We start from the raw sequence: 26,188 nt of genomic DNA, 5'->3' as shown, positions 1-26,188 counted from the left end.
CTGTCAGTGATCAAACTGTTGTCAGAGAAACAGAAATCGCAGCTCTGTACATGCTATTGGAAATGGCATTAATGCAGCATCAAATTTCAAATAAAAAAATGGTTTAACTTTCCTGTCTTATCTTAGATATTTATCTTTAGTTGTTTCATGAGTTTTGTCTTTTGTTTTGCCTTAACATCAATTAATTAACTCACCACCAATTAGTTTGAAAACTAGGTCTCAATACCCAGATGGTAACACATCTTCCTGTGTTGAGCTGGTAGAAAAGGTGAATAATGGGGTGACTGTGGTTTTGGCAAGTAAACTGGGATTTGGGCTGGGCAGAATAAATGCTATTAATTTAGGATAAAGCACAATTGGTAGGTCTAGAAATAAACTGGGAGCAGCAGTAGCAGCAAACAGAGCTCTCTGAAAATCTGACACAGGTTGCTAATTTGAATGGGAACTTTAAACAGTGGGGGTACTTAAAGATGCAGAATCAAATCTACAAAGAATAGCTATAGCTGAAATCAAAGGTGTACTTATACATGACCACATTTGGAGGGCCTAAGGATCTCACACTGAGCTTTCTAATTGTAGCTAAACCTTTCAGCAGCCACAGCACTGATCTTGTACTATAAAGCTCAATGGGCATAAGTCATAGTAACTAATATGGGGCTAAATTTCGAAAAATTATCTTCTCTTCATACCCAACAAAACTTTCCCCTGTTGACTAGTGTCAATATTAAGAGTTCCTCTCTCTGTTTTCTTCTATAAATTGGCAGTATGTACACAGAGAAATAAAATAAACCAAAAGATAATTAAGTTATGGGAAGGTGGGATCTATTCACTCTGCAAGATAAAAGAAGATGTTGCAAAGATAAGATTTTTGACTGAAGCCACTTTTCATTCACCATCACTTAAAAAAAATTTAGACAGTCTATTGAGATAGCTTAAGCTCTATGTATTCTGGCCAAAAAACCCTCAAAAACAAAACACAAAACCCCCAAACAAAGCAAACAAAAATCATTACCAACTAATAAGGCAACAAAATCTGGCTTTATTACAAAAGGGTAAAAAAAGCATGTCCCTTAAAAACATGATCTTTCTGAAATCTAACAATCTACCATTAAGTCATTAAGTCCTGGAATGCCATAATAAAATCCTGACTGACTTTTCTTCAAACTCACATTTAATACATGGCAGGAAAGTAGGGTCAGCAGGTAAAGAATCTGCTTTCAATGTAGGAGACACAGGAGACACGGGTTCGATTCCTGTGTTGGGAAGATCCTCTGGAGAAGGGCATGGCAACCTACTACAATATTCTTGCCTGGAAAATCCCATGGACAGAGGAGCCTTGTGGGCTGCAGTCCAGAGTCGTAAAGAGTCAGACACGACTGATGACTAAGCACAGCATGTGTACATATATACGTGTACAAAAAAGTATTTTTACCCTTCAAATGGCTATTGGGACAGTTCATTTAATACCTCTTTTGGTCAAATACAAAAAGGGTGTCCTTCATATAAGTGAGAAGAGTCAAAAAATAGGTTGATGGAATTACTAGTCAAGGTAAGAATGTAGAGACAGCTTCATTCATAAATAAATGGTTTAGCAGTTGTTTCCCTATAAATTTCTAGAACCTATCATCTGTTAAATGGAATGGTGGCCAGAAAGTCCTAACTGATTAGTTCTTGCCCATAGAAAATTCTCTGGTTTTTCATTTATTACCATTTGTTTTATTTTTATGTCATTATCAATTAAGGAATAAAAGATATTATTTTTTTAACCTAATATACCAGCTTAAACCAAGTCATGCTTTCCATGATATTTATTACCCAGAACACATCCAATTTTCATTGCCCAAAAAATAGTACAACAGGGTTTGGAAAATATGTGCTGATTTGCCTGGGTGCTAAAGGCATCACCAATAATTTTGATTAATTTGTCTTGACACTGAATGCATTAACCATACAATATTCTTCTAGCTTAAGGGCTAATTAGAATTCAAGTCAGCATGATACCTACTTTTGAGGATAACAGCAAGAACATTTGTTGTAATAAGAACCTCCAGGCAGTCAGTTTTGGTAATGATTGATTTGTAAAACTATTGAGGGGGGGAAAAAAGAATGAGAAAATGGAATCTGTCCCCAAAACACTTACTTCCCTGAAGGATCACATTTGAATACAAATTAAACATTTTGGTGGCTATGATGAAAATGAAATACAATAGCAAGTTTATTTAAAACTCTCTAAGAGTTGGACACGACTGAGTGACTTCACTTTCACTTTTCACTTTCATGCATTGGAGAAGGAAATGGCAACCCACTCCAGTGTTCTTGCCTGGAGAATCCCAGGAACTGGGGAAGCCTGGTGGGCTGCAGTCCACGGGGTCGCTAAGAGTCAGACACGACTGAGCGACTTCACTTTCCCCTTTCAGTTTCATGCATTGGAGAAGGAAATGGCACCCACTCCAGTGTTCTTGCCTGGAGAATCCCAGGGACGGGGGAGCCTGGTGGGCTGCCGTCTATGGGGTCGAACAGAGTCGGACACGACTGAAGCGACTTAGCAGCAGCAGCAGAAAACATAACTTTCTTTTTTTTTTTTGAAAACATAACTTTCTGATTTTTTTTTTTCTTCATGGGATTGCATCATGAAAGCATACTTGTATTTATTCGAGGTTTCATTATGGCTGTGAAAAACTCTCTGATTTCTGGCTGTATGAGTTTCCTAATTGAATTCTTAAACTACTTAACTGCTCAGACACACTTTGTGCAAGCAGGAAATAATTATAAGTAACAATAACACAATGTTATCCTTCCAATCAGTATTTCTTCCTTTTCTTTTAGGAATTCATTACACATCCCATGTTATTTCCAAGAACTTTGTTTATTTATTTTTAAAATGTGATTTGGTATATATGAGGAAAGAACCTCATCTCCAGTGGATTTAGAAGATAAATTTTCATAGGTTAGTGAGCACTGCTTTTAATCCTAAGAATGACAAAGCAACATTTCTGCCACCTGTAAAAGTTAGTCCTTATATGAGTTAGTGTCAAGGATGAATTTATATAATGAGTTAGTTACTGTCTCCCAATCCTCAAGCTCTTGATCTGAATGTCAAATTTTCTAATGTGGAAGCCAGAACAAAAATATCAAGCTTTGAGGGAAAACACTGTAAACATTTCTTTGCCACCTAAATGGTTTGTTTTTCTGATTTGTTGTAATTTTTACTGTATTAGGTCTCCCTACTGCATTCATTTTATTGTATCAGCTACATTTTTTTCTGAATTTACTTCCTGAATATGATGAGATAAACTGGTAGTCAATGTTGAAAGGAGAAAAGCCAGCATTGAAAATCCATATCTGTAAAAAATGCCTGGGGTTAGGCAACGCTATGAATGGGGCCTAGAGTATTTCATTATTACATGTCAGGTTTTGCTTTTGCTTTTCCTGTGAACAGTGTCAGGAAGGAGAACTCAGCACCACGTCTTACGCCCAGAAAGCTGTGCTCCTTTATTCTTTGTTCTTGGAATGTACTGGGTCAGAGGAAAAGATGAATGGTGTGATGTAAGAAAGTAGGTTATCTTACTGCTCTTAAAGGTAACATTCAACCATCACTACAGAGGAGTTTTCAGTCACATCTATGAACCTGCAGGGTATAAATGGGCCTTATGATCTCTAGGTTGAAATGACCCACAGGAGGTAAGACTCTATAGAACAGGTGCATAAACAATGTTTCCAATATTCTGAGCTGCTCCAAGAGAAAGAATTAACAATGGCTAAAATTTATATCTCATTTACTATATGTTTGGTACTATTTTAGGAGCTGCACATATATTAATTTATTTAATCCTCACAACAACCCCTTGAGTTATGTACAATAATAATTTCCATTTTATAAGGAAACCCAGCACACAGAGATTAGGTAACTTGCCCAGTATCACGCCACAGCTTCACAACTGGTGAGGGGTAGAACCAGGATCTACATACTGGCAGTCTGGTTTTAAAGTCAAGGCTATTGATCACTGCCTGTCGCGACTTAATGACTAGGGTAACATAACCATGAAAAGGGTAAATAATGTTTCAAAAGGTATGGAAAGGAAAAACATGTTTAAAAATAGGAATTTTGAAATCTTCCCCTTTTAAGTGATATTGGAAAAGCTAGTCACAATAAGCTTTACCCATGAAAAATGTATTTAAAGGCTTATTTATAAAAATAATTTTCTAAGCTCAATTCTTATTCCAGAAGACCGATGTTTGCATGGTACATTGTGCATAATTTAATTTTCCCAGTTGAACATCTTAACACTACATGAACCATGAATGCATGAAATAGGAATTCCAAATGTCTTCCACATGGTGAGCGCATTTTCCAATACTTGTGCTGGAAGTTTGAGAGTAGTTTGAAATTAAGCAATGCCTGTTCTTAGTGACTTTTATGTATGCCGAAGGTATTAGCACTTTTCTCTGAGTGGGACTCTGAGGTGATAGATGGATGAGTCTGCTGTCTGTACTCAGGCACTTTGCTCATTTCCTGAGAGCTGTGTGCAAGGGCATGTGGATACTCATTAAGTTTCCAACCATTCCCGGAGAGCAACAGGTGGCAATCAAAGCTTCCCTGGTATGTCATGGCTGGTTTCCTCAATGTCTTGGAAATAATGGATGGCATTTGCATGCTCTCTGGAGTACCAGCAGATAAGGAGATGAGTAGCAATAGGAAGTATTTCCAAAGCGTAAACAAAAACACAGGTCTAGGAAGGTTATGACTAATGCTCTTGCTACCACGCATTCTAAATCCATACATAATAGTTTCATCTTCTAAGTATTATTATTCATTCAAACTGTGAAATCAAGGTTAACTGTCCTATGGTTAGCTACCTAGTAGAAGCAAGACATATGAAAGGAATAAAGAATATCCCAAGTTAATGAAGCTATATCATAAATTTATAAACTTTTAACTCTACATTTAAAAATATCCAGTGACTACTACTATGATGTGTTTTCAAATTATCTCCTTTACAGAATTACTCATTTATATTGAGCATGTAGTACATTATAAGGCAAGCATATTGCTTACATTCTGAACTAGAGAAGATAGAGCTATTAATCCAAAATAGAACTGGTGATTTAAATTGAATACTGACAAGTTACCCAACAGCACTTGATAATTACCTAGAAAAGTATCTCTAGTGAATGACAGAAAGGTTTTTGTCAATCAATAGCTTCCTTTCACCATAGTCACCAGTCAGCTTAGAAAAACAATGGAAAATGTCAGCTATAAGATTTCAACAAAATTTGTCTGGCAACTTCCCATGACCCTAGGAATAAAAACAAAAACATTAAAGATGGCAAATCACCATCTTTCCCAATTTGAAACCACAAAACCTCTGGACTGGTCCACTGATGACTAGAGAAATAAATGCACTGGTATATCTTTCCTGGCGGAGGACAGAAATCAAAGGTAATGAGAAAAAACAGTAGCTTTGTTTGTTTGTTTTGGAGGGAAAAACCCCAATACCTTCACCCTTATGTACTCTCTCTTAACAAGAAAGCTCACGCTCCGGAGAACGGACAACCGGATTTCCACACAGCACTGAGATTCCCGGCATGTGACTGATGTTGGTGGCAGAGCCCAGCTGACCTACAGGCAAGTACTGCAGGAAATCCTGCCCTAGTCTTTCCAAAACGCTCCCCCTTTAAATGCATCCCCTCCCCCTCTTATTTAAATGCCATCAGGTTCTTTTAAAGTAGTGCTGAATATAATTTTCTTAAATTTGTTTAAAAAAAATCTATGATTTTCCAAATATTAGTAAAAAGTTTTTGTGTGTGTGTGTGGGGGGGACTCCTAAAGATGTGCAATGGGGGATTACTAATCGCATATTTACAGTATGAGATCACATACAATTTATTCAGTTATTTTTGCTAAATATCAAAAGATAAGGAAATTATTTCAACTCTTTAGTAAACTGTTGTTATAGAGTGTACTTTTCAATGGAGAAGACAAAAGATTATACATTAAAAGGACCTATCCAAACATCTATAATGCTAACCTGGAAACATCAAACAAAACGCAGAACCAAAATTTCTGAGTGCCAACCTGGAATTCATAGCTTTCATATCTATTAATTATAACAAATAGCCTCATAAAATACTACATATTATACCATATGATGTCTGGGAACTCATTAATTTAATATATTTATTCTAAAATCATATTATGCATGTAAGACATTTTAAATACAATCTTCATAAAGTAGTATGTACAACTCTCTTACTGAAACTAGGAACGTTAACTTTAGAATCATCTAAAGCACTCTTGAGATAAATTTAAAATCCTATAAGATAAGAACAATGTAAAGAAAAATCTCCTTGCATTCTGTTCTAATATCAAACAGTTCTAGAATTAAAAAAGAACCTTAAAATAAGAAGCTGATTCTAAGGGAGTGACTACAGCCAAGGCAATAGAACTTTTAAGCCTTGTCAGTTGCCACATGAAAAATTTTAAACAAAAAACCCATTTCTTAACATCTTTAGATGATTTAAAAACGTGTAAAACAATGTTTTCAAACTAAGCTTTAAGCAGTTATTTAAAAAGACACATACAAATTTTATGGGAATAGTACGTGGGTCAATAAAGCTTAGTAATATGATTTGTAGTTTGCAGTGAGAACTATTGACAGGAAGTGGAGGCACAAAACACTTTGGAGGGATTATTATAATGGGTGAATCACAAAAACAGCTGCCTGGAGGTTAGATTTATGGGGATGTTAAGACTCTAATTCTGGTCAAAATCTGATAGGATTTTAAGAGTAAATTTAAATGTGAAGGGAGACATTCCTAGACTTGAAAGAATTCCTATGACTTCAAGTGAAATGATTTTTACATTTATTTAAGGGGCATAGTAGGTTATATAGTGAATATATATCCAAATAGCCATGACAAACTCAGAAATGCCTGTGCTTCATTTTCTTTTTTAATTGACGTATAGTTGATTTTCACAATGTTGTGTTAGTTTCAGGTATACAGCAAAGTGATTCAAACTCCTAATCCATCCCCCTCCTCGCTTTCCCCTTTGGTAACTATAGGTTTGTTTTTTGTCTGTAATTCTACTTCTGCTACCTGTGCTTTGTTTTTCATTTAAAAATTTAATTGGTTGAAATGGCTGGTATTTAAAGAACAGCAGTATATTTTTAGCTTTCACATTTTTTTTTTTTTTTCATTTTTGTGACTCCCGCAATTACATTTCTACGAAGCCAAGACTGTCAGTGCGTATTTACCTTTATCCCCGGAAGTCCAGGAAGCCCAGGAAGCCCTGGTTCACCCTACGTAGATAGGAAAATCACACAGCATTATAGAACAGTATTCACTCAGGCACAGTATCTGAGAAAAACATGGCAAATGCTCCCAGTTGAATTCTTGCTGTAGATATATATATATATAATATATACTGTCTAGCTTCAAGACATTTGGTGAGATTATACAGTTCAGTCAACTCTTGATTCAGGGATGGGTTGACCCTTACGCAGGTTTTCCAGGAGTTTCCCTTTGGGGAATGAGCAGTTCCTTGCTCATTGTCATTACTACCAGAAGGTGAGAGAGAGAAAAGGAGAAGGAACCCGTCTGGTAAATGACTTGCTGCAGAAGCTGAAGCTATCAGCTGAAATGAGGATTACTTGCATTTGAACAATGCACCCTACTCCAGAGGTCTCTTACCTCAGATAATCAAGAGTTGGCTGTATGAACAGATGGTCACATCAAAACAATACACATGAAAAGTCTTCCTCACTTAAAAGTATAACAGTTATTTCTTTTCCATTCCTGAATGATGAGAAGATAAACGCATGGTTAAGATTATACTGAACTCCAGCCCATGTAGCTGACAATTGTTGAGTTGGGGTAGCCCTGCTTAGCCACTGAGAGCTAATGGTACCATGCAGCTGTTTCTGAATACAGGTTTGAGATTAAGTGGTACATTTTGGGTGAGCACACTGGAGTCAAGCTAAATCTTCTCATTTTCACAGGATTGTCTACATTATTTTAAGCACAAAGTATACTGACAGGAAGTTCTATTGCTTGGAAAATCTCCTGAATTCCACTAAAAAAGCATAAAAAGTTGCTAAAAATTGCTAAAATAAAAAATTGCTAAATTTCACGGGATGAAAGCCCATCCTGTGTTGGGCTGAGGTGACCAAATATTGTGGAAATAACATTTGAAGGTAAAAGGGTCACACTGTTTCAGGATTGCAAACTATGCCAACTATACCAAAAGAGACAGAAGCATCAAACTCCTTCTACTCTAAACGCTTGAACAATCCTATTTCAAGGAAAGTCTACTAACAGCAACCAGACATTTAATCTTTAATATTATTACTTTCAAACAATAGAGAACTATAATTTGCTCTGGTATGATCACAAAATGACTTCAGATACTGTTTATATGAAGCTGTATAATTAGACATAGAAAGAACAATGACTTTCCTAATGGTTTAGGTCAAAGGTGCTTCAGGAATGCAAAAGAAAAGCTATTCTTTTTGAAACTACATGAATAAAAGTTTGCCTTGTGAACAAGACTAAGATGAGATTAAGCCAGAGAAGAAAGAATAATTATTAAGAATTTGATATTCCATTCAAAGAATACTTATCCAAGCAGATTAAACTTTACACAGATACAACATTATATCTTTGATTTTCTTTTTTCTTTCCCTTTTCCCCTTCAATAAATGACTTCAGGAAGATCTAGTAAAATGAACTTATTCATATTTCACTGAAGATTCTCTTTTACAAAGAAAAAAGTATAAGACCCTTCAAAATACAGTAAGCTGCTGTATAATAAGCAAATAATAAAAGTAAGCATATTGCTGACAAGTCCGTAGTTTTGTTTTGTCTTAGAGAAGCCCTGCCCCCAAACTCAAGACATCCTATTTAAGACATGTGGAAACCCTATTTAAACATATGGGTTGTAACACTGTTTTTCCAAAAGCTTTCTCACTAAGCTCTTCCCTCCCACCAAAATAAAAAGATCAATGACTAAAGTAAGATATTTACATACACATGCATACATAGACACACACCCATGTTTCTCACATGAGAAAGATGTATAAGACATTGTGGAATATTTTATAATATAGATTTAATACTTACAGAGTTTGAGCATTTAGCTGTTCCCTATGTTATATGCATATGTATGTAGGTATAAACGTTATAAATTTACTATTTAATGAACAAATATTTCAGTAATTAATATTTCATAGTCTTGGATTTTTATAAATTTGACCTTTCCAAATTTATGTTTACTTAGAAGTTCACATAATAAAAGATTATAAAACATTTAATTTGACCCTTCGAGAAACATCTCAACACTTTTAGGAAGATGTTTCTTCTTATATAAATTCTCTATCTTTATACCATCAAGGCTTATCTTTTAATTAAGAGACAGTTCTTCAGTTAATGTCTCCATTCTTGCCTATTTCTTAACTCAGAGCTTTACTGAGCTGAGTTCTTGGGCATGTACAGCCCAAGGTCAGGTCTGGGTCATAACTAAGAATTGGTTTGTTATTCCACTCAAAGACTACTTGTCCAAGTAGATTATACTTTATACTGATACATTATACTTTGGGTTTTCTTTTTTCTCTCCCTTTCATTCTTTATTCCCCATTATTGGAGACCCAGTCTACTGTTAAAGTCAGTTCTCTGCTTTCACCCCGTGTCCCCGTGACAACGCCCGGTGTTTCTCGATATACTTCTACTGTGATGGTCCCTTTCGATGGAGCAACAAGCATTTTCACTCCTTTAAAACTAAAAAATACATATATATTTCAAAAAGATGTGGAGAAGTTAGGTAGGCAGCAGGCTCACCACCTTACCACCAGTGCCACTGGATGTGGAGAAGGTAGGAAGGAAAAAATCATGTGATGAAACACAATGCCTATTTCATATATCTACACACTCACCTTATAATACATATACCCTAACTCACATATCAATCACAGACTCTCCTGTTGAGTTTATAAAAGAAAAAAAACTGAAATGAAATCATTCCTACATTATGAACACTACTAAAAATCAAATTTCATACTGCCAAATACCAGAAAGGGGAGACCTAATCAATGCACTTCAATTCTGTCAGGATATCCTCTACTTTCTGAGAACATCCCCAATGCAGAAGCTTAAATATCAAAGAACCCACAACACAGTTCTACAGTGGTGAGACAAACGTTGTTGAAGAGTCCTTGAATGGCTTCTGTACTCATTCTGTTTGTCATTTTCCAAGCTAAGCAACCAGCAAGCATGGGAACACTACTTTTACATCAATGTTGGAGTAAGTATTGCCAAATCCAGATATTAAACAAAGGAAGTCATAAATATTTGTGGGAAACTGATATTGCATCAAAGGGTAGAATCTGGCCTAAATATTGATGAAAAAGATATTGCTCATTTCAGGGCACATTTTCATTCAGATGAGTTGTAATATTCATACACATATTCATTCACACACATATTCATTCAGATATAATCTAATTCTCTCAATATAATTTAAAACAGGTTTTAAATAAAATGCAAAGAAAAGCCAACGTTTCCATAAGTAAACCTACAAACTTTCAGAAATGAATCTAAAATGTATTTTTAAGTAATCATGATAAAGGCACAGTTTTATTAACCAATTGAAAATCAATTTGGATCTTCTACCCTGAAAATAGTGAAACCTATATGAAATTATAGCAAATTTGTTTTGTGTTTCAAAAAGACATACCAGTTTTGCAGACATTTCTTTTACCTTATCACAGATTTGGAGAGCAGCTTAAATTTAGCCTTCAATTTTTAAAGACTAAGGAACTTAAAATTAGTTCATTAGAGAAAGTCAGATGCTCTTTCACACCAAAACAGATCATGGATCTCTGTGACATCACTAATTTCAAATTTCTTACACAAAGAATCAGTAGGAAATTTTAGGCATTGGACAGAAAAATTTGCAGTGTTCTGCTGGGCTCTTCAGAAAAGTCTCATCTTTATCTAAAACTAAGCTTAATGAGTCATTTCTCTCAGATTCTTAATTTCAAGAGAAAAACCTATTTTTAAATTAGGGAAATATTAAAAGATGTGAAAGACCTTCTCAAAAAATACTTTAATCCTAAGTGTTTAAACAAAGCAATGATCCTCTCAATAACTTCAAGAATGTGGGAATAGTTTTGAACGTTATGTTTTAAGATTCCAAACTACTACAGTGGGATTTATTCTTTTTCTTTATACTAATGAGGTATATTCTATGTCTCTATTCATGTTTTTTCTCTATAACATCAGTTACTGCTAGACAAAGGCAGAGTCATGATCTTAGGAGGTTTAACCTAGTGTGGAATTCACATTTACTTGTTAGCTACATCTGTTATCTGAAATCTGCACTGGGCATTGATATCCAGATGCTTAGACGATAAACTACTAACAGTTGTTTCCAGCTTCAGACTCAAATGAGAATAAACATATTCACTGCATGTCCTCTAATTTATCACTAAAGTGAGGCACAAATGATAAAAAAAAAAAATTAATGTATGTGACTACAGATTGGTTTAAGTGGTTTGGCTAGTGTCTACAGCTAAAGTTTAGTTCATGAACAAATCTCTTGGTACAACATAACATTCATTGCTTAGGAAGATATTATTCACATAAAGAACTATCAGCTGGGAAGTATTTGAAATGAGAGGAAAGGAATATAATCTTAAAAGAACTGTCCATCATCCCCTACTGACACAGTTTAGTAAATATTCATTTCTTCTCGTGAAAGATAGAAACATGCAGAGTATCTTTAAACATGCAAGACAAGTTGTTGGCATTCCAACCCAGATGATCCTTGTTAGTATTAAACAGCTCAGTACATGCAGACTTTAGTTCATAAAACTTCCTTTCACATGTACAGAATGTGTTTACACTTTTGCTATGGTCAGCATCAACCCTTTTAAAATGAAAAACAATAACACTGCATACAAAGCATGAAAACAGCAACATTTTCAATAATTGTTCTCATATTACACAGTGGATAGCAGATATGGTAAAATGGTGAATACAAAATAGTACTAAAACCACACTAGAATAGGGAAATTACCTTTTGCCCTGGACGACCAGATTCTCCGGGTTCTCCCTGGCCAAAGAAAACCAAAGATGGAAAAGGCAGTCTTAAAAGAACTCTCCAGAACCCTTAGACCCCTGGACACTTCCAGCCTCCTTGATGACACATGCATTTCATTCACTCTATTACTCTCTATATTACTAGACATAGGAACCTTTTTTTTTTTTTTCTGCTTTGACTATGTCTAAAGCTTACATACAAATCCACATTTCCATTAAAACCAATCAGAAAGGTATTGTTTAAGCCTTTATTAGACTTCCAGCAGATACTCCCTGTTGTATTTGGAAGCCAGTTATTGCAGGAGAATAGAAACAGAGTTAGAACCATCCAAAATGGTAAAAGAGAAGAGAAACAAGAGACATACAAAAGTCAAAACTGTAACTCTTGGGGTACAAACACTTGTAAGCATATAGTTACCTTAATTCCTGCAGCAGACGATCCCGGGTCACCCTAAAACGAAACCCAGGAAGATTATTCTACAAGTTATGAGAAGAGGAAACACACAAACACACTGAGAGCCGTTATTGACAGGAGCGCCCAAGGGAAATGCCGTGACTAATGGGTCAAACTATGCTCCCTAAGACTTTGTATCCATATGGCTGTGAAGATGTCAATAATTTCCAAGATCAACAATATACTTTCTAAAACTACTTTGAATGCAAAATACATGAGGACTACATTCCTTGAAATAAATAGAAATATATGAATATGAATCTCTTCCCCTGATAGACTCTACCGCTGCTGCTGCTGCTAAGTCGCTTCAGTCGTGTCCGACTCTATGTGACCCCATAGACAGCAGCCCACCAGGCTCCCCCATCCCTGGGGTTCTCCAGGCAAGAACATTAGAGTGGGTTGCCATTTCCTTCTCCAATGCATGAAAGTGAAAAGTGAAAGTGAAGTCACTCAGTTGTGTCCGACCCTCAGCGACCCCATGGACTGCAGCCTTCCAGGCTCCTCCGTCCATGGGATTTTCCAGGCGAGAGTACTGGAGTGGGGTGCCACTGCCTTCTCTGATAGAGTGCTACAGTTGTATTCTAAAGCAATACATTAGCAGATCTGGAGTTTCAGTTTTCTCCATTTCTGAAATTTATTAATGTCACTGGCTATCATTTGCTAGGAATTCCCTAACTCTTTTGGTCTTCAGAAAGTCAGGGTTCAACAGATGAAGTCAAAGGTTTAACGATGTTGAGCTGCAAAAAGCCACGGAGCTGGTCAGTTTGCTTTCCTCGTGAAGCACACCACAGTTGTGGCTGGCACATTTTTTCTGGCCCTACACTTACTTCATTGTGACACGGTCACCGGAAATTTACAGGATGATAGATGACTTGTGGGTGACAGGGACACACAGAAGATCTGAGAGGAACTCGTGAGATAGAATCTGGTTTTCTAAAAGGCATTGTATTCCATCCGGATTTCATGGAGGGTGACTACATTCCAAATCTGCTCTCCATGGGCAGATAGACGCTGCCGGGAGAGAATTCAGGGGGTGCTTGGGATGTTGCTTATTTCTGAGGTGATGCCAGACAAAGGCTTTAGATTTCCAAGCTCCTTCTGGTCCTCTCTTTCATGAACACGCTACAAGGAAAACAAAAGGGAGCAAATGCAGACGATGACTGTTCAGAAAACAGAAACAGCCACAAGGAGAGAGACACCTACTGAGGTCTCCTCGGCTGTTCTCTCTGCGCAAGTGCTCACAGAGTCCCAGGGTCTACCTCCTCGTTATGCGCATCAGTCTCTTCCAGAGAAGAGGCAAACCTCAGGCCTCTGTACATGGGGTTCTTGCTCCCTCCCTCAGTCGCTGTCTTCTTTTCCCACGGCTGGCAGCTTGTCTGTTCAAGTCTTGAGTGGCTTCGCCTCAACTCCTCACCGACCAACCTAGACACTCGCCCCTCATATCCACATCTCTGTGTGTCCTGCACGCTCACTACCTATGGATTTGTGTGTGTTTTCTGCCGAGTCTTTCTTCGTCCCTCCATCAGGAGATCAGCCACATGTGGGCAGGCTCAGTACCTATTTTTATTCAGTGTCTAAATAAAATATGCTGGATACATATATAGTGAATGAATGAACATATCTCAGAAAGAATGGTTTCCAGCAGGTCAATAGTCAAGAATCAAAATGAAAAACACAAAAACCTTGAAGAAGGAAAAAAAAAGAGCTTAGGAAGGAGAAGGAAATAATAAAGTAGCTTATTTGAGGAAACATATGATTTTCTTTGACATTTGTAGTTGCTATTACTCAAGGAAAAATTAAAACATGACGAAACATATAGAAGAGGACCCCAAATACTGTCTTACTGTAAAATGATACTGGTTTCTTTTCCCCAACATTAACACTGAATTGAGCTCTGAATGGGAAGTGAAATAAATGTGGTTAATAAAATAGTACTTACTTCTATTTCTACTAAATCAAATCTGAGAGCCATCAACACCAATGAGTCAGGGCCGCAATAGTTTGCACAATAAGACCTTTGTATTCATAAAAGCAAGTTTGACTTTGCTAAGTCCCTTTTTTTCATCTCATTTTTACCTCACAACCCTCCCAAGAGATAGGACAGATATTACTACTCTCAATAGATGAGGATATTGAAGCAACTTGAGGCTAAGTAAATTTTGGACTTCTTAAATGCTACTGCCATGTGCTTTCTTTTTTATTAGAATAAGAGAAGAATTACTGGTTTATCTCATTTTGACAATAAGGCATAATGGTTGTAGTAAACTTGTAAATAAAAGGAAGTTGCTTGTATTAACTGTAGATAAAAACTTTTTCATTCCAGTGTTTTAATAGAAAGTAAAAGTGAAAGTCGCTCAGCTGTGTCCGACTCTTTGTGACTCCACGGACTATACAGTCCATAGAATTCTCCAGGCCAGAATACTGGAGTGGGTAGCCTTTCCCTTCTCCAGGGGATCTTCCCAACCCAGGGATCGAACCCAGGTCTCCAGCATTGAAGGCAGAAAGTGACTGGATAATCCACTAATGAGAATAAGGGCTAGATTTAGTTCTCAGAGAAAGGGAATATGAAGAAAAGGTCAGTTTCCTGAAAGGCTGATTTATTTGTGGACACTGGAGTAGTTTCTTTTGATGGACAACTATAAATGATATTTCAATTTTCTTTTCAAAAATTAGAACTGTGAAATCTCAAGGAATTTTTATAACTTTTAAAAAGTGGCAAGGCAACTGCTGGAAGACATTTCTAAGTTAAACATTTTAAAGGATGATGCTGCAAGTAGTGAAAATAAAACAGTGTTTATAATCCTCTTTCCTCTAAAAGTAAAAATGAATACAGGATTAAAGTAGGGAAAACACCCAACTGTGTCTCTCTAAGTATACTCTTAGCTTCATAAATCCATTGGTTTTGAAATGAAAGGGTAAATCTGCAGGGCAAATCATAAAATGAAAAATACTTTTAGAAGACACTTGACGTAAATGAATTTGATTTTGCTGTTGATCATTACAAGACCCTGATGGAAAAGAACTTGATGCTGGGAAAGACTGAAGGCAAAAGGAGAAGGGGGTGGCAGAGGATGAGATGGTTAGACAGCATCACTGACTCACTCAACGGACATGAATCTGAGCAAACCCAGGGAGACAGGGGAACTTGGTGTGTTGTAGTCCATGGAGTCACAGTTGGACATGACTTAGGGACTGAACAACAACAAATCAATTAGTCAAGTACAGAAACTTTCTGTCTTGGGCTGTGATTATTTTTAAACACAACATTGATATGTAGATAAATGAAGTGAATGTGGGGACATTTCTATCACTCATTAATTCATTCAGTAAGTACTTATTGAGCATCGGTTTTGTGCCAGCCATGCTCTGGATGCAGGGATACTAGGAGAGAGGGAGACAAAGTTTCAAACCCTGTCCTTGTTCTGTGCTTACAATACAGTTGCCCCTCCATATCTCTGGGTTCTGAATCTGTGGATTCACTCAACTTCAGATCAAAAATATTAGGGGAAAAAAAATTACAGGAAATTCCAAAAAGCAAAACTTGAATTCCTGGGTCCCTGGCAACTGTTTACATAGTATAGGTATAATAAGTGATCTAGAGATGCTTTTTAAAGTACAGTTGACCTTTGAACAGCATGAGTTTAAACTGCAAAAGTCCATTTGTATGTGGATTTTTTTTTCAAAAACATCTATAGTAAATAATGTAGTACCACATGATCTGCAGTTGGTTGAATTTAGCAGATGCAGAACCACATATGAAGGAAATGGGGATATGAAGGAAGCATGTAGAAGGTGGGTCTTTTATAAAATTATATCCTAATTTTCGAACGTGGCTGAGTCTCAGTACCCCTAAGGCCCACATTGTTAAAGGGTTAACTGAATATGGGAGAAAGTTCATGGGTTATAGGAAAATTTTACCCCACTTTAAATAAGGGACATCCTAGGATTTTGATATCTTCGAGGATCCTGGAATCAATCCCCTTGGGATACCAATGGCCTATGGTAATTAATGGTATATATGTATAGAGCCTGCCTGCCAATGCAGGAGACCCAAGAGATGCAGATTTGATCCCTGTTGGGAAGATCCCCTGGCAGAGGGTATGCCAACCCACTCCAGTATTCTTGCCTGGAGAATCCCATGGACAGAAGAGTCTGGTGGGCTACAGTCCACAGGGTTGCAAAGAGTCAGAGATGACCGAAGTGACTTAAATGCACCAACATTTACTTTCAAGTGTGGGAATAAAAGGTACGAAATCCATTTCTACGTTAGTTGGTGAGGTTAACACTCCAAGAGCAGAATCTAACCTTCCCTCAGTAACTCCACGTATGATTAAAATCAGTCTTTGGCAGGTCATTCTTAAGTCCAGAGTGCATCGTAGCTGCTGGCCACAGAGAAAACCCAGTCCTGAGGTTTTTAACAGTCCCACAGCATTTCCAGATGACCAGTCTGAAAAGGTTTAGATTGCTTTACCATCCAAAGGCAGAGTTGGATCAAAGGGAAAAAAATTCTATTAAAGTGAATCAGCCGATGACGTAATTTACTACATCAATGGCAGAAAAGAAGCATTTTTTGATTTTACATCTCAAACTTGGTAAATGATGAATGAGTTTCACATACTGAACCCAAAGGCCGTGAGAAGAGTGTTTCTAACATGCTGGAAACAAATTATATGACAGAAGCAGGAAATGTTTAAAAAACACATCAAAAATTATATTCCAATTACAGCATTCTTGGGAATGAATGCTACAGGTCAGATTACATATTATATGTTACATATTCCTATTTACAACCCTCTGTTTAGACTCATTGAAAGTTTATAGAAATGATTTCCATTTTAACTGAAGCATTTCTTGTACCTAATTTCAATTGACTAATAAAACTTTTTGATAAAAAAGAAAAATAACCAATCTAGTTGATTTCCATTTCCATGTGGTAAGAAAGCTGACATTTATTGAGAGTTTACTATGTGTGAGTCGGTATGGTAAATGATTTGCATTAATATAAAAAATAAGAACAGTATTCCTTTGAGATGAATTTAGCCTTTACAAAGTAAAAAAGTTGCTTTAGTATTACAATGTTAAATTTTAAAAATGTGTGAAATAATTATTGGCCTACATTCAAAATATGAAGCTCTAAAAATACATCTTCTAAAGCTTAAACCTCTCTACAGAAATCCACATAGGCGTAGCTCAGACTTGGCATAGATTGTTTTCACTTGAAGAAACTGCTCTCTGTTTAGAAGATTTCCTTTCTTCAAGCAGAGGTTGGCAATTATGGCCTGGGAGGGCCAAATGCAGCTAGCCACCTGTTTTTGCGTGGCCCAAGAGCTAAGAATGGTTTTTGCATTTTAAATGGTTAAAAAAAGTCGAAAGAATATTTCATAACATGTGAAACGCACATGAAATTAAAATTTCAATGTCCAGAAATAAAGTTTTATTGGAATAGAGCCACTCTCATCAGTATACATATTGTCTACGGTTGCTCTCATGCTACGATGACAGAGTTGAGTAATTGTGACAGACACCATATGGCCCACAGAAACTAAAGGATTCGTTTTCTGGTCCTTTACAGGGAAAGTTTGCTGACCTCTGCTTTTAAGCACAACAAGAAAGTTAAATATAACATCCATGTTTATAGATCTGGGGTTTGAAATTTTTACTTCAAAAAGTCATAGAGGTATATCATTGACCTCATTAGTATTAAAACATACTCGTGTTGTGGTGGATTGCAGTGTGATACTTGAATCTAACAGATAATAAGATGGGTTACAGCAGTGGTTCTCAACGCGGGGTAATTTTGTTCCCCAGGGGACAACTGGTAAGCTCTGGAGACAAGGTTGGTTGTTGCAACTTGGGAATGCTATCGGCATCTAGTGGGGGAGGCCAGGAACGACGCTAGACATCCGACATTTACCCCATGGAGAATTATCCAGCTCTGACTCTCAGTAGAATTGATGCTTTTGAACTGTGGTGTTGGAGAAGACTCTTGAGAGTCCCTTGGACTGCAAGGAGATCCAACCAGTCCATTCTGAAGGAGATCAGCCCTGGGATTTCTTTGGAAGGAATGATGCTAAAGCTGAAACTCCAGTACTTTGGCCACCTCATGCGAAGAGTTGACTCACTGGAAAAGACTCTGATGCTGGGAGGGATTGGGGGCAAGAGGAGAAGGGGACGACAGAGGATGAGATGGCTGGATGGCATCACTGACTCGATGGACATGAGTCTGAGTGAACTCCCGGAGTTGGTGATGGACAGGGAGGCCTGGCATGCTGTGATTCATGGGGTCGCAAAGAGTCGGACACGACTGAGCAACTGAACTGAACTGAACTGAACTGAGTGTCAGTAGTGCTGAGGTTAAGAAACCCTGGTCTGCAAGAAACTGACAGTCTATCCTAACATCTAGACTGTGTGTGTGCTCAGTTGCGTCTGACTCTTTGCAACCCCATGGACTGTAACCCACCAGATTCTTCTGCCTGTGGAATTCCCCAGGCAAGAGTACTGGAGCAGGTTGCCATTTCCTACTCAAGCAGATCTTCCCAACCCAGGGATCGAATCCCTGTCTCCTGTGTCTCCTGCATTGGCAGGCGGGTTCTTCACCACTGAGCAATCTGGTGCCAGAGAACTTCTAGACTACCCCTTGAATACAAACACAATTGCTACTCAGTGACACTATCATTAATCTATCCCTACCACCCACGCCATATTTATATTAATATTTATAAGAATAAGAAAGACAAATTTCTCTTTATTTTATGGGTATGGTTTTATGACTAACAATTATCCATCTGTACAGTAATAATTTTCAAATTAGACCATTCCTATTCTCAACTACAAGCCTAAATGAATCGTTCTTTGTCTCATCAATTAGCCCAATTTACATTATATCTGACTATTCCATTTTCATCTGGGCTTTCCAGGTGGTGTTAGTGGTAAAGAACCTGCCTGCCAATGCAGGAGATGCAAGAGATTTAGCTTTGATCCCTGGGTTGGGAAGATGCCTGGAGCAGGAAATGGCAACCCGCTCTAGTATTTTTCCTGGGAAATCCCATGGAGAGAGGAGCCTAATCAGCTACAGTTCTTGAGGTCAAACAGTCAGACACAACTGCGGGACTGAGCACACATGTTCCACAATTCTTAACATATATCACAAACGAAGTAAAAATTTCCTTTCTACGTCAGAGACGTCTGTGAAGTAAGAAACCAAGCAAAAGCTGTGATAGCCTGGGGAAAAAAACACGAGGTAGGAAGATGAACCAAAGATCACTGCAATATAAAGGCTAATAACGGTTGAAAAATTTTTAAAAAGGACAATATGAAAGCTGACAAAATATTCGGGTTCGGTACATTTTAAGTCGAGGAAAATTTTCAAGACTGCATTAGAGGTTCTAATCAAGGGACACCAACTTTTATCAAACTCTTACATCTCATCCCAGTCCTGCAATCTTCCGTCCTAAAGCTGGGACAAATGGAATCACTTTAGGAACTCTATTTTTACGTCTCTGTGTATAAAGGGAGTGCTCCATTTACACATAAATAGGGGGGTGTTTTTGTCTTGAGTCATATTACTAGAAACCCAGCTACACATTTTCTAGAATTTTTGAAGTACCATTTTACTTTTAAAATATTTAAATTTGTAGCTAGAATAATCACTTCTTATCAATTAAATATTTAAATGCTTTCTAATCTTGTAAAATTATCTCTGATCTTGTCATATTAAGCTATGATCTCTCAACTTTCTCAAAATCTCCCATTTCATGTAAATGAAATAATATTCTTGCTCATATGCATGCTCTCCTATTTTTGGAAAACACTGTACCTTTTCGCCTGTGTCACCTTTGGGGCCATTCTCTCCAGCATCTCCCTAAGGGGGGAGAAAAGAAATATATGAAAACATAGTGGTGATACTCAGCAATGAGTATCCTTATTTTGAGTTTTCCTTATTTTAAATTTCCTTTCAGAGGCACTATATATTAATAGCTGTTGTAAATGTTCAACAGAGCTAATGTACCTTACTTGACCAACTGCTTGATATCAACCCGTCCAAATAAACTTTATTACAATGAAGATGACTGAATAGTTTTAAACTACTCCATGATATTAACAGAAAGTAATTTCTCTGACTTTTAATAGCTTATTCTGGCACTTAGAGCTGCTTTCTGCTTCCTCTGCTCAGAGAGTCACTCTAACAAAGACTTTCTCCTGATTCCGTCCATATGCTTTCTGCTTTATCCCTTCTGTCTCCTTCTTTGTCCCATTCCTGATTCCTGGACTCCTGCCCTCTCCTTTCCCTTCCATCTGTGTAAATTCTACTCTGTCTTCAAGCCCATCTCAAATCTCTAGGCTCTCAAAGTGCATGACACAGCCCTCAAAACTGTGCAGTGAATATTGACTTATCTGGGCATACATGTTTTGCATTGAGAAATAAATGTTTTAATAAAGTCAATAAATAAAAGTTTTACCTTATTAGAGAATCTTCAAAACTCATAGCAAAGTAATCTGAGGAGTTCATGCTTCTTTTGTTAGTTTTGAGAGCTCCTATGCCTATTTTGTCACTGATATCTCCTTTCTACCCACAAAGCAATGTAGTAGAAAACAAGTCATTTGTGTATTATCCATGTTTTGTGTCCTGAATTCCGAATTCTTTAAGTCACACAGCATGTTCTAGTGGAAACATCACAGACTTTGGAGCCTGAGACCTAGCCCAGCTCCAGTACCTAATGGGCAAGTGAAAATCTATTTGCATCAAGTTTCTCCTGTGCAACACAGGACAAGAATATTTTACAGGGTTATAAGAAATAATTCCTGTGTCTAAAGCAACTAGGACCATGTCTGACACAACATAAGCTGTTAATGGTGGCCATTAGCAGTAACAATGCATTATTGTTCTTGTATTCCCTAAGAATATCCTTCTGGCTCCCATAGGAGGTCCCGTTTCTATCATTTAACATTTTCCATAAAATAAGAGAGAAGCTATTGATAATGACCTCCCTGAGAGAAGAAGGAGTGTTGAGAGAGGGAGATTTTAACGTTTTCTCTTCGGTTTCTCTTCTTGTTTCAAATAAGCATGAGGCTAACCTGCCCGGGAATTCTTTTATGGAGATGGGTACACCAGAGCGCCCGGGAGTCTGAGTCACTTTATCCCACGAGCCCCTGGAACCATGCTGGCACTGCTGCTTTCCCCTCCTTACTTTCCACACAAAAGAGTCATCTGATGACTAATTAATTTCACATTAATTACCATGAACTGGTTGGATGCCAAATAAATATACTGATTATCAGTTATGAAGGATTTTTGATAGGCAGCCCATTAGCATGCTTTAAAAAAATTGCTTGGAAATCCCTTTGTTAAAAAACAAAACAAATAAAACAAACTTTCTTATTAGGAAAACTGGTTCAGAGAGGTCAGGAGGCAAAGGGTTTGACTAAGCAAAGCCACCCTTCTGCTTTGCTCACCTTCCGTTTAAATCAATGTCTTTTATTTTTGTTTTACAATGGTCAAAAATACAGTTAAATTCACAAAGCTTGCTGGATCTGTAGATGTATTTCTTTTGGGGTTAGTGGTGATGATAGTGATTTGTCAGAAAGATCATGCCACTTATGAAGAGCATTATGTGATATCTTGGCGATTGCCTACACAGACAACACACGTTTAAATACCGGTAAAGTACACAGCGAGAGAACATTCCCCAAAGTGGGAAGAAGGGTGTCTGTCTGAGAGAAATTAAACACACGCACTCTGGTTCTCCTTTTGTTTCTCTTTTTAGGTTTTTATGGGAATTCTTTGTGGGACAACTTTCAGTATGTTTGTTGCAGGTAAACATCTGTATCCCTTTAACCTAGTGACCTAAGAAGTAACAGAGGTATGGATGCTTGGAACAGTACTGGAATGGCATCGGCAAGCAGGCAGAACAGAAATTTTGCAGGCCTAGAGGTTTTTGAAAGCCATTTTAAAGCCTGACACAGAATGTTTAAATTTGCTTTCTCCTTTCTTTAAATCTTTCTACCCAAACTTCTGAACATACATAAGAATCACCCTACTTTCTCCTTCTATTAATTAGCAGTTTGAAAGAAACAGTGGCCAGTATATCTATCTACATCTATATCTAGGCATAGCTTGTTTATTGCGCTTTGCTTTATCGCACCTCGAAGACACCGCATTTTTTACAAATTGAAGATTTGTGGCAACTATGTATCAAGCAAGACAAAAGGCACCATTTTTCTAACAGCATCATTTTTCAATTAAGATATACATACTGTTTTGGAGTTATAATGCTATTGAACTCTTAGAGGATTACGGTATAGCATAACTTTTATGTGCTCCGAGAAACCAAAAATTCATGTGCTTCATTTTATTGCAATATACACTTTATTGCTGTGATGTGGAATGGAACCTGCAATATCTCCAAGATATACTTGTATACCTGTACTTATCTATCCATCCACATATAAATACAGTTTAGTTTGGTACCTCTTGGGGGAGGAGATTAAAAACAGGCAGAATCATCTCACCTTTACTCCTTGTTCTCCAGGTTCTCCCTGCACAAAAGGACAAAGTGAGTGACACATTAAATTATAAAACACCTAATTAAGCAACATTAAACAAAATCAAATATTGAGAATACTAGTTAAATTATATGTGATATTTTCTATTTTGCTAATATATAGTGAAAGTGAAAGTGAAGTCGCTCAGTCGTGTCCGTCTCTTTGCAACCCCATGGACTGTAGCCTACCAGGCTCCTCCCTCCATGGGATTCTCCAGGCAAGAGTACTGGAGTGGGTTGCCATTTCAGTTGCTTTCTAAGAGCAAATGATGAATTTCCTGGAAAATTGAATATGGATATCAATAGCAAATATCACCTTAATTCTTTTCTTTTGAGGACTAAAGATGATCAGCAAAGCCTGGCTTTTAGGGCACTAAGGAGAGCAATGTTGAGGCAATTCTGAGATTATGACATCTTATTCCGACCAGACTCAGACTCAGTAAGGTGAGCTAGCACATCCCTTCGTGAAATCTTTCATTCAAAGCACCCCCTGGTGCATGGATTATTTCTGGGGTCTGGAGTACCAGTGTAGTTCACCAGAATATCTTGCCCTGACATGACTAAGGCCTGAACTTGGACCCTTTCACAACATCACGAATGCTCTTCAATCTGTTGTTAGCCACCGTGTCTAAATCAGGTGTAGTTTAGGAGTCATTAGTTTTTTCAGAAAAGATACTAGATTGAGGCAGAATCTAAGTGAGTTTAGGAGAGATGTCTTTATGCAAAAACGATGATCATGACAGTACAAAGACGAAAACGCAAAACTGTGTTCTGAAAAGAGTCTCATTTTCATTTTACCCAGGAAGAGACAAGGAACAGAATCAGAGAGTAAATCTACAGCAAATCACACACATTACAATAATATCCTTCTTAAGAAAAGCTTGAGGAAGTGTTGCAATAAGGTCACACTGCTTTAAAAATTATTTTTAAGGTGGTTATTGCATTTTTTAAAAATCCTAATGCACTCTTAGAGTCAGTTTGAAGGCAACACTCTTTTCACTCCCTGAAACTTGGCTGGACCCTTTGGCTTTTTGAATTTCTGGTTACCTTTCACTGCTTAACAACCATCCTGATGGTTGCTAGGCAACAGAAGAACAGTACTGAGAACAAGCATTAAGCATTAACTCTTATCATTTGACTTTTTAGCATGGAGCTAGAGAGGGAAGAAGACAGGAAAATGGCTGTAGTCCCAGAAGGAATATTTTCCTTCCTCTCCTGCAGGACAAAGGACAGGTCTATAAATTTTAGGTCTGTTCTAGGCGCCTGTCAATAGCAATGTGATCTGTAAAATCAGCTGACGGGCATCTGTGGGTATGGATACACAGCAGCACAGCTGATGGGATTAGACATTAGTTCTGTACTTCAAGGGATGGTCACTCATCAAAGGATTTGGGATTTGTCTGCTTATCTGGTTTAAACTAAACTGTCACCAATCTTTTTATACTTAACTGATTCATTTGTTCTTCAGAAACAAAGGAAATTTGGAATCACCCCCCAAATCTCCATTGCATTTTTTTCCTATTTAGTAATGCAGACTACATCCATTTTTCAATTTCAAACATGCCCCATTTTTCTTATGCTTTTCATTTGATTAACTTGTTGGGTTATGTAAATTTTAGAGGCGGCCAAATCTTGAGGACAAGTCACAGTGGCACTGTAAACATTTCCTTTAGTGTGTCTCCTAAAAATTATGCGAACGTTGGTAGTGTGGACGTGACCTATGTTTTAATACATTCATCAAGTGGGAAAATGACAAAAGTCATATTTGAAATACAGGCTTTCTCACGTTAAATATCCCAGAAGTCAGAGTGTAGACAATCATATCCTACACTCTCTGTGTGTTTTTAATGTAATGAGAATCATGAACATCATTTGTTCTTTAGTCACAAAGTTTTATACTATAACATATTTTACTATGGACAAGAGATTCCATCCAAGTAAAACCAGTGGGATATAAAAAATTTTAACAGCTTAAAATTTCATGAAAAATCATGCCTCAAATGACTCTGCTTGGTTTTCTTCGTACCGACCTTTAGCCCTGGTATTCCATTCTGTCCTACTGCTCCAGGCAACCCGGGTTCACCCTCAAAATAAAAAAAAAGATACTACTAAGTAAAGCACACAAAGTCAACATGTTATACAGATTGTTAGAGGACATAACCAACCATCCAATAATACTCAAGAAGTACATAGTATGTGAAACTAGTTATACAAGTTAGCTTGTTTGGGCCAAAATTCTATGCACTATGGACCAGGGATACAAGAGGACTAATTTTCTTGTGTTCAGTCTTTTCTTCACTAAGAAAGCAAAAGCAAATTACCAGTGGAAATGAATATCTAGCACGGTGCTAGGTACACCAAGTAAATATTTGCTGAATGAGTAAAAGACATCTGAAAATTTAAGACTTGATGGAGAATTTTCAAGCGATTCCTCAGCTCAGGAAAACAGAGACTAAATCATTGTATTTATTAGAATTAAGGAAAATGAGCATCTCCAAACCTAAATCTTGAAGCATACACACATCTACTTAATTCCTTTAGACACATCTGACACAAAAATAAAGATGCCTTTGATTTCTCTCCCCAGTTTCATTGTAAAAATGATTAAAATAAACATTCACAGTTGTGGTTTTCATTGTCATATTGAGTGACAGACATTTGAGAAAATGATGATGGCTATTAGCTAGAAAGATTACACATTTCAGAAAGATAACGAGGTATATCAGTCTTTCTAGACTCTGAACCAACAATTGTTTTCCAAAGAAGAAGAGGAAAAATCTTTTCAAGTGCTCAGAAGCAAAGGAAAAATATTCTTCATGATGACTGCAGTTAACAATACTCTATGGTATATTTGAAAGCTGTTAAGAGAGTAGGTCTTAAAAGTTCTCACCACAAGGAAAAAAAATGTAACTATGTGAGATGATGGATGTTAACCAAACTTATTGTGGTAATCATTTCACAACATATACACATATCAAATCATTATGGTATACACTTAAAACTAATTCAATGTCATATGTCAATTGTAACTCAATAAAACTGGGAGAAGACAGAAAGCAGTGTGGCTTTTGTTATTTCCATGAAGCTTAAAAGTACA

At 37.2% G+C, this 26,188-nt stretch overlaps 1 protein-coding gene across 1 annotated transcript in view; it reads right to left on the bottom strand.

Annotated features, from left to right (window-relative positions):
- COL25A1 (collagen type XXV alpha 1 chain) overlaps positions 1-26,188 on the bottom strand; it is a 509,464-nt gene that overhangs the window by 66,243 nt on the left and 417,033 nt on the right. The window contains exons 13-18 of the mRNA XM_061419417.1: positions 25,122-25,175; positions 23,060-23,086; positions 20,367-20,411; positions 12,515-12,547; positions 12,074-12,109; positions 7,257-7,301 (exon numbers count right to left, since the gene is read on the bottom strand). Coding sequence (XP_061275401.1) covers positions 7,257-7,301; positions 12,074-12,109; positions 12,515-12,547; positions 20,367-20,411; positions 23,060-23,086; positions 25,122-25,175 — 240 coding nt within the window. The remainder of the gene's footprint in view (positions 1-7,256; positions 7,302-12,073; positions 12,110-12,514; positions 12,548-20,366; positions 20,412-23,059; positions 23,087-25,121; positions 25,176-26,188) is intronic.

Source organism: Bos javanicus, chromosome 6, assembly GCF_032452875.1.
Source record: "Bos javanicus breed banteng chromosome 6, ARS-OSU_banteng_1.0, whole genome shotgun sequence".
Taxonomy (NCBI): Eukaryota; Metazoa; Chordata; class Mammalia; order Artiodactyla; family Bovidae; genus Bos; species Bos javanicus.
This window is presented reverse-complemented; position numbering and strand designations above follow the sequence as displayed.